Here is a 10,107-nt window from a genome sequence, read left to right as displayed (position 1 = left end):
GAGGTAACTATGGGGAGGGAAGTGGGAGGGGAGCTGCTGCATTGTAAATTTTGGTCAATGACATGAGACAAAGTATATGTGAACTGCTGTATGAAAAGTAAATTTACTCTGTAAATCTTCACCCAAATCAAAATAAAATTAAAAAAGAGAAAAATAAGCTTCTTAACAACAGGAGGTACATATATGAATTGAAATACAATGGCCATGCGATGTAATAATCATCCCGTGCCCACTGGAACATCTTAATTTCAGTTCTAATTATGTGTGTGACTTTGTATATTATAAGTTATTTTTTCCTCTTTACTTTTCTGTATTTTCCAAATGTTCTACAATGGCTATGTAGTATTTCCATTGTGAAAGAAACTTTAACAACATAAACAAAAAGAATGAAATAATAGAAAAAAAAAAAAAAAGAATGAAATAATAGGAATAAAGAGTCAAACAGTGCTTGTCACAAAGTTGGTGCTCCATGATATCAAATTGTTTTTAAACCCTCTATGGCATAGGGTTACAGATCATTTTCATTTTCTTTTTCATACTTGCATGCATTTCCTTCTGTGTGAGCATGGCTTTAACAATAAATGGGAGTATGTCTGTTTTTTTTTTTAAAAAAAAAACCACCTTCTGGCAAAGACTGCCAAGTTGTTCCCCAATGCCCATTCTTCCCATAATTTTTAATAATGGGATCTCTAAATCATAGCTGGGCACAGTGGCCATCCAAGAAAACAAAACCAAATACAAAACCACATTTTCTAAACTCCCTTGCAGTCAGGTATGACCATTTGACTAAAACTAAAACCTACTGCCATCAAGTCAATTTGGACTCCTAGCAACCCTACAGAATGGAGTAGAACTGCCCCATTGGATTTCCAAGACTATAAAGCTTTTACCAAGAAGACTGCCACATCTTCTCCCATGGTGCAGCAGGTGGGTTCAAATCACCAACCTTTCATTTAGCAGCTGAGAGCTTAACCACTGTGCCACCAGACACAGCTCTTTGGGTAATTACAGTCCTATTAATTACAGGCATACCTTGTTTTAATTGCACTTCACTTTATTGTGCTTTTCAGATAGTGCATGTTTTACAAATTGAAGGTTTGTGGCAACACTGAATCAAGTAAGTCTAGAGAGCTCTGGTAGCATAGTGGCTAAGGCACTTGACTGCTAACCAGAAGGCTGGCGGTTCAAATCCACCAGCCACTCCTCGGAAGGAAGATGGGGCAATCTACTTCCATAGTAATACTGCCTCAGAAACCCAAGGAGGGATCGCTATGAGTCGGGTCCGACTCAATGGCACATAACAAAAACAACTAGTGCCATTTTTCCAATAGCTGTGCTCACTTCATGTCTCTGTGTCAATTCTGGTAATTCTCACAATATTTCAAACTTTTTCATAATGCTAATGCACACTCTTAATAGACTACAGTACAGTGTAAACATAACTTTTATATGTACTGGGAAACAAAAAAAAAGGCAAGTGTGACTTGCTTTATTCTGATATTTGCTTTATTGTGGTGGTCTGAAACTGAAACCATAGTATCTCTGAGGTTTGCCTGTAATTAAGAAGGGTATGTGCAACTTCAGGGAACTGTGTTTAAGGGGTGTTTGGTTTTCTAGTGCCACTCTAACAGAAAATACCACAAATGGGTGGTTTTAACAAACAGGAGTTTATTCTCTTACAGTTTAGGAGGCTAGAAGTCTGCGTTCAAGTGCCAGCTCTAGCGGCTGGGTGAAAGCCCCTCAACTTTGGGCTTCAGCTCTGCCTATTGCTTCCAGCCCACTGGAGCTAGAGGCTTCTCTTAACTCAGGCAGCTGCTGGCTGCTGAGCCTGACAAACCCAAGGTTGACAAGTAAAATAGCAGAGTCCCAAATTATCAAGCAAAACAGCAGGCCTCTAAATCCAGTCCAAAAACAGTCCCAAGATCGGCAGACAACATGGCAGGCTACATGTAGGGTCCAAGTGTGCCAAAAAGCTGGAGACCTTTCTCAAATCATCTTCTTATATACTAGAAGCAGACCACATCCCCAAGGCAGCTACTCAGCCGCTCCAACAGATTCCACCATGGAGTTGATTACCAGTCTGATCATGAGGAATAACTACATCCAGCTACCCAACTACTCAAAACCAGGCCCAGCCAAGTTGACACACAACCTTAACCACCACAAAGGGATACTCTTTTCTCATTTCTCTTCCATCTTTTGCTTGGATTGTAGATAAACTGCTGAAGCTGAAGCAGCCATTTTGACCATGAAGCGCAAGCTCATGTTGAGGATGGTAGATTATAACAAAATAAGGGATCGTGGGTCTTGAGTGTTTGTGGAGCTGGCATTTCAGCCATGGACTACTTCTGTGTATGGAAGAAAGAAATCATCTTTTAATTTGTTAAATCCCTATAAATTGTGAATTTTTGCCACTCACAGGCAAATCTCATCCTGACTAATAAAACCAAACAACTGAGAGTATGTGACAATCAGGTTCTGCCTCTTGGCAAGTGCAGAAATCACACACACACACACACACACACACTCTCTCTCTCTCTCTCACACACACTCAAACATACACACGCCATCAACCTCTGAACATTACTTCTTCACAGAGCAGCCCATTAACTTCATTTTTCAGTAAGTCTTTTAGAAATTCTCCTTACACTGAGTTAAAATCTACTTCCTTCACCATGTCTGGAGCAAAGAAGAGTGAAGAAAATCAAAGATGCAAGGAAACAACTGATCCAAATGACTAAGGACCATGTGAACCCCAGACTCCACAACTCGGAGACCAGAAGAATTAGATGATACCCAGCTACCCCTGCTGACTGCTCTGAAAGGGACCCTGGGTAGAGTGGGAGAAAAATATGGAACAAAACTCAAAATCATAAAAAAGACCAGGCTTATTGGTCCGATACAGACTGGTGAAACTCCCAAGACTATGGCTCCAAGACACTCTTCAGGCCTGGAACTGGACTCACTTCTGTGGCTTACCTCTCAGCCACACAACAGACAGGCCTATGAGCTGAACACCTACACCAGGGAGATGCACTCCTTAGAACAATCACCATGAGATCAAAATGGCAGCATTTACCCGTGGATCAAAAGGCAGGAAGGGAGAAGAAAGAAAGACAAATGGAAAGGGTAAATAAACACAGGGAGGAAGTGGGCAAAGTGCTCTTACATTGTGGGGATAGCAATCAATGTCACAAAACAAAATGTGTAGGAATTGTAGAATGGAAAACCAATTTGTTCTATAAACTTTCACCCAAATCACAATACAAAGTTATTTTAAAAACAAAACAATCTTCTAAGTTCCAACTGATGCCATGATTCTATTCAAATTAGTCTTCTGAAAGTACCCAGTAGTCTACCAATGACTTACCTATTGTGTGGTAATAAGGTGTAAGAACCGATGCTTTTACATAATTGACTCCTCCTAGTACTTCTGCTAGCATTTTATACATCTGCTGTTGTGCTCCATTCATGTTTCCAGTATCTTTATGAGAATAAAAATCATTCATTTATTTAAAATAAGTTTCTCAGTTGTAGAATAAAAAGCATCACAATTTACTAACTGAAAATTAGACTCCAGCATTTTCTAATATAACGCATCCACGGAAATAACATGCACACGCATATCATGTGCATAGCACGTATAGGAAACTAACACGTGATGGGGGTTGTGCTTTTTGCAAAAAACTGTACAACTCGTGTGTTATTTGTGTAAAAATATGGTAATATTTCTAACAACCCAAATTGCATAAAGAGAGGCTTCTCAAACTGTTTCAACTACTGAGTCAAAAATTCTTGTAATATCTTTGAAATCTCCTTAAAATACACAAGACCCTCACTATACTTAATGACACTAAATTCAATACAAGTTCTTTGCTCTCTACCAAAAGAGGTTCAGTGTCCTAAGAAATTGTTATATCACAAATCTCATGTATGAAATAGTTTCATTAAAGTAGGCCATGGTACTCTAGGCAACTCAGGTCTTATACAGGTTTGACATTAATAATAATGGATTACTGCAGTACAAAGAATTAAGTTTTCCCTTTTATATCTGGTTTCTGAAAAAAGCCCAAGCAATTAAGACACTGCCTGTCTTTCTGAAATAGCCAGGCAAGTTGGGGACACACAGGCCTCACATCTGGGGAATTTACTTCAGGTAGGGAGGATGCATGATGCAATCACTCATGCAGATTCACTTAGTCGTGTATATTCATTGAGATCCCAATGACTAGGAACCCTGGCCTTTGGAGCTCTCTTCCTGGCTCGGTGAGAATATCCATGCATGGGAGAGGGTGCTGCACGTCCCTAAGGACTTTGGAAGCCTCCTGCCAGGGCCTCTCCCAGACTTTGCCTGGTATGTCTCCCACTGTATCCTTTCTGTTTATAAAAAATAGGTCACCGTAAGTATAGGTAGTTTCCATGAGTTTTGTGAGTCATTCTAGAAAATGACTGAACCCACCAGGGATAGTGAAAGCCAGGAACCAGCCTTGGATGGCAGGTAGACAAAGAGGACTGTGCAAGCAGTTTTATAAAGACCGAATGCTGGTGATTAGGGTAAAAAGGAGAGAAAATACCACATGGATGTCAGAGATAGAGAAGTGGGAAAGTAAGGATGTGACTTATCTTCGCATTTTGGGAATCAGCCCTGTGTCAATTTTTGTGACATAATTACTTACTTATTTTGCTTTATAATTAAGCTCTACTATCTGGCCAAAAGAAAAATCAAACCTTTATTATATAATTGTTGACAGAAACGGTCATGAAACCATGGAATCTGAAACTCAGGGCATTCCAAGCAGACTGCTCTGTTTAACTCCATAAGACGAAATTGAACTTTCATATTTAGAGATGAAGATAAAACTGAAATTAAAAATAAAATATTCATGGATTTGAAGATTAGAACTAGCAAAGATAACTCATGTGTTCACATTTCATTTACTTCCATTATTTGCTGATGCTTTTATTCTCATAAAATTAATTCATTTATACACATACCCTTTATATTTTAAAATTATTACATTTAGTAGCATGATTAAGACCAACTCCAACATCATTTTCATTAATTGTGAATATTAAAACTACATTTAAAAGTTATCATTTTTTTCAGTGACTTAATAGTTCACATTTAGGAATCTAGCCTAAGGAAACAGACAAAGATAAGGTCCCTGATATATCTGTAATGATTATTCACAGTAGTGAAGAACTGGAAACAACCTACAAGATAATAAATTGTATTATATCTATATAACGTACATTATACAGTCAATTAAAAAAATATGACATCACTAGGTATATAGTAGAGCTGACAAGGGACAAGGTTGTGGTGGCTTCTTGATCACAGCCAGCTACCCTGAGGGAATGAGTAGTTGGACCTGTGGGCTTGGGACCATGGTCACAGGGGACATCAAGCTCAGTTGGCATAACATACTATACAAAACATTGTTCTACATCCTACTTGGTGAGTAGTGACTGGGATCTTAAAAGCTTGCAAGTGGCCATCAAGATGCAACAATAGGTCTCTCCTCGTCCAGAGCAAAGAAGAATGAAGAAAACCAAAGATGTATGAAAACAATTAGTCCAAGGGATTGGCAGACCATGCAGTCCTCAACCTATATGATCATGAGACCAGAACTAGATGGTACCCGGCTACCACTGTCAACCACTTGGAGGGGGATCAATACAAGAGATCCTGGATAGAGTGGGAGAACAATGTGGAACAAAACTCAAAATCATAAAAAAAAAAAAAAAAAAAAAGACCAGGTTTGCTGGTCTGATAGAACCTGGTGAGACCCCTGAGACTATGGCCCCTAGTTACCCTTCAGATCTGGAACTGAATTCACTCCTGAGGTTCCAGCCAAACAACAAACAGGCATATGGGGTGTTCATTTACACCAGGTAGATCCACTCCATGGAGAAATCAATCATGGGAGAACAGAAGGGTAGTGTTTGCACAGGGAGTTAGCTCGTGGGGCAGGAGTACATGGGAGGGAAGGACACAGGGAAGAGGTAACTACCGGGAGCAAGTGGGAAGAGAGCTGTTACATTGTGGGGAATGGCAGTCAATGTTATGAAACAAAATGTGTATGAACTGCTGTATGGAAAATGAATTTACTCTGTTAACTTTCACCCAAACCACAATAAATTTTTTTTTCTTTTAAAAAAAGGAGGACATCAAAAAATATTTAATGCCATGGAAGACTGTTCAGACTATATAAAAATTAATTAGATTTAAAAAAAATAGCATGTAAGAGTGAAAATAAAAATAATCCAAATTTTGCTTTAAAATACATTTAGATATATATAAGCTACTTGTAAGAGAGTAGGAGAGATACAGAAAAGAAAGAAAGATATGGTCTTCAACATCAAAAGTGTTATTTTTCTCTTGGGTACTAAGATTATAAGTAATTTTTTACTTTTTATTTTATACTTTTCTGTACCTTCCAAATTTTCTAAAACAAGCATGCAATACTTCTATAAACAAAATCCTATTAGTATTTAAGTGCTTCAGTATGAGTAGCACTAAAACTTGGATATAAAGTATAAATGATAATTTAATAAATTAAAATATAGATACATACTTTCAAGTTGAGAATCCAATTTGGATAAGAACTTGATGTTAAAAATTGCCTTCAGCAGGTCTTCTGGAAAATATTCCAGAGTAGCCAAAGAGAAACCAAGAAACACTAACATGAGAGGATCCAATAAATCTAAAACAAGATAAGAGTTTTAAAAACATTTTATCACACACCACCTCACATATACATAAACATAACACCTCATTCAGGTAAAAACAGGTTTTAAAAAAATGATATAAACACAACCTTGAGGAAACTATCTATGCTGTTAGAGTCAGGATAATGGTTAAGAGATCACCTTTGGGTGTGGTGAACTACTGACTGAAAAGGGGCCTAGGGGAGAAGGGTAGTGTTTCTTGGTCTGGGTACTGATTCCACAGGTGAATTCATTTGCATAAATTCCAACTAAATACTTAGGAAATGTTACACTTCTGAGTTGTTATACTCTAATGAAAAAGTTATTTAAAATTTCCTTGAAAAGAGAAAGAATTCAAAACAAAGGTCAGTGGTATATATAGAAAGGAGACGTGACCTCATCTCTATGCACTGGTGATAATAATAGTGCTCAGCAAATGGTAAATATCACTACAAGCACCTTGCATATATTAACTCATTTAAACCTCCCTTCAGAACCTAATAAGGAGCTCTGGTGGCACAGTGCCTAAGGTATTTGACTGCTAACCAGAAGGCTGATGGTTCAAACCCACCAGCCACTCCTCAGAAAGAAGATTGGGCAATCTACTTCCGTAGTGATACTGCCTTGGAAACCCAAGGAGGGGTTACTATGAGCCGGCAGTGAGTTTGGTTCATTTAGTTTTTCAGAACATAATAGGAATGATTATTACGACTGTTTCATAAATGAGTACACTGAGGCACAAAGAAGTTAGACAAAAACTTGCCCAAGGTCACATAGTAAGCGACAGGATTTCACCCAGAGTCCAGCTCTGTAGCCTGAACCTGTATACCATGCTGCTCTCTAGGAACTTCAGATGGCCAGGCTGAGAGCACACATATGGTTCAGGTCTTGGCCTAGCTAGCCCCTCTTCCCTTACATGTCACCCAGCAGTATGGTAGATATCCCACAGTATTAGGCTTGAGTTTATTTACCTTATTTGAAAGAGACATTTCTGATGAGGGGAAGAGTTACCTAAAATGCCTTAGAAGCAATATTCTTACAAAGAATATGCAACATTAAATCTTTGCTTTGGGACTTTTTGGCTGAGATTTTTTTTTTCAATAAAGTTAAATTAAATCATAAATCAAGTTAACAGTGACTATCTCCACCACCAAAACTAATCTGCCAAAAGTAGTATTTATTCAAGATAAAGAACATTAATAATCCATTGTTTTTGTTGTTGTTATGTGCCGTCGAGTCAAACCCGACTCATAGCAACCCCTCCCTGGGTTTCCGAGGCAGTATCACTACGGAAGTAGGATTGCCCAACCTTCCTTCCGAGTTATCTAAAATTTTACTTATAAATATCTCCAAGAATTTTCCCAGAATTCTCTAATTCTTTTAAAAAATGAAAGCTGTACATCTCAACTACATAATCATAAGCTTCCATTTGCAGAATATGGAAAGAAATGTACTTTCATTTCCTTTTTGTGGTTGACAGACTGTTTCACAATCAGTCTGTTTCAAGTCTCATCTTTCTGCAAACACACATACATGTACACATCAGAGCCCTTTTTACTTGTCTATTTATTACCAGGGAGAATAGTATCAGATATAGCTAGAAACTATCACCTGGCCTGTAGTTGTTAGGGACCATCAAGTGGGTTTTGACTCACTGCAACCTCACATACAACAGAACAAAGCACCACCTGATCCTACACCATCCTTGTACTTGTTGCTATGCTTGAGCCCACTGTTGCAGCCCCTGTATCAATTCATCTACATAGCCCACAAAAATGTGGCAAAGTCCATAAGCAAAATATAATAAACTGATATCAATATTAGTAGTTATGCTGGTTTCACACTAGTCTAACAGACATCTATAAGCCTGTTGCTCTTGAGTCAATTCTGACTCATAGTGACCCTACAGGACAGAGTAAAACTGTCAGATAGGGTTTCCAGGGTTATAAATCTTTATGGAAGTAGACTGTGTCATCTTTCTCCCATGGAGCAACTGGTGGGTTTGGTTAGCAGCCAAATGCTTTAACCACTGCACCACCAGAGTTCCTTAGACGTCTATAACAAACAACCAAACTCACTCCCTTTGAGACAATTCGACTCATAGCAACCCCTCCTTGGTTTTCCGAGGTGGTATCTCTATGGAAGTAGATTACCCAGTCTTCCTTCTGAGGAGTGGCTGGTGGGTTTAAACCGCCAGCCTTCTGGTTAGCAGCAAATGCCTTAGGCACTAGGCCACAAGAGCTCCCCTTAGACGTCTATTGTTTTACATAAACATACCCTAATACATTGCCTCACACCTCATGCTAGACGTGGAAGATCTCAGTAAGTATTTAATTGGTAGATGACTGACTGGGTACCTCTTATTCTCCAGGCACAGCAAAAAGCTTTGAGGAAACTAGTCTTTGGCTGTCTCTTCAACTTCATCACTCACCACCTTAGTCTCCCACATGCCACCCTTGCCACATTGAATCTGCCATTTCTGGAACAACTATACAAGCTCTCAACTCAAGGCCTTTTGTACTTGCTTCTTCTTTCTCCCTGGGACTCTCATTCCCATCTACTGATATGCATGACTCCCTTATTTCATTCAGTTGACAGACAGCTCCTCCAAAAGGTGGTCCCTGACTCCTTCATCTAAAACAGCCTCCATACCCCGTTTTTCTCCATCCTACACACTCACTCTGCTCTCACTGTCTTGAGAGTATTTACCCCCATATGATCTTATATATTTATTGTTTATGCCAGTCTCCCCACCACCAGAAAGTAAAGTCAATATAGGTAGACTATTTTTATTCTCTCCTGTATCTCCAGTGCCTGATACAAGATAGGTACACAATCAACACTTGGTGAATGTTGAATGAAAAAGCAGTAACTACTGAGTCACATATTTTGCTTTTAAAACTTCCACATCATATTGACAAGTAAGAGATATGAATCTGAGAAAAGAAGCCCTTTAACATCCTTCTCCTTGAAGGCTAAACAATCCCAAACACTATTCAGGACTCAAAAGGGGTGGGAAGGAGGCAATTTCCTTCTGCTATCCTTACATATTGCTTCTGCTATCTGAGGTCAAAATAAAAAAAAATACTCCAGTACTGAAATACTATTTAAAAACATTTTTAAGAGACACTAAAAATCAGCACAGCAACAACGCTTCAGAAAATTAAGAAACATGTTCTCCTTAAGAAATATTTGTTTTCGAGGGGTTCCGGCAAGATGGCGGACTAGGCAGAAAGGCTCCACAGACCCTCTTCAACAAAGAAAAGGAAAACCAGATAACACAGACACAGAAGATAATCCTGGACCCCTGAGCCTTCAAGGGAAGGATATAGAAGTGGACTAAACCCCAACTAGCAGAAGAATTTGCATGAAAATACCAAAAAAGGAGACATATGG

At 38.8% G+C, this 10,107-nt stretch overlaps 1 protein-coding gene across 1 annotated transcript in view; it reads right to left on the bottom strand.

Annotated features, from left to right (window-relative positions):
* Positions 1-10,107, bottom strand: part of FASTKD1 (FAST kinase domains 1) — a 70,479-nt gene that overhangs the window by 9,189 nt on the left and 51,183 nt on the right. Inside the window, exons 9-11 of the mRNA XM_007945414.2 lie at positions 6,579-6,707; positions 4,729-4,860; positions 3,371-3,484 (exon numbers count right to left, since the gene is read on the bottom strand). Coding sequence (XP_007943605.1) covers positions 3,371-3,484; positions 4,729-4,860; positions 6,579-6,707 — 375 coding nt within the window. The remainder of the gene's footprint in view (positions 1-3,370; positions 3,485-4,728; positions 4,861-6,578; positions 6,708-10,107) is intronic.

Source organism: Orycteropus afer, unplaced genomic scaffold, assembly GCF_000298275.1.
Source record: "Orycteropus afer afer isolate SDZICR_OR568_19922 unplaced genomic scaffold, OryAfe1.0 scaffold00001, whole genome shotgun sequence".
NCBI classification, from domain to species: Eukaryota; Metazoa; Chordata; class Mammalia; order Tubulidentata; family Orycteropodidae; genus Orycteropus; species Orycteropus afer.
Note: the sequence above shows the minus strand (reverse complement) of the source record. Positions and strands in the feature narration are given on the sequence as shown.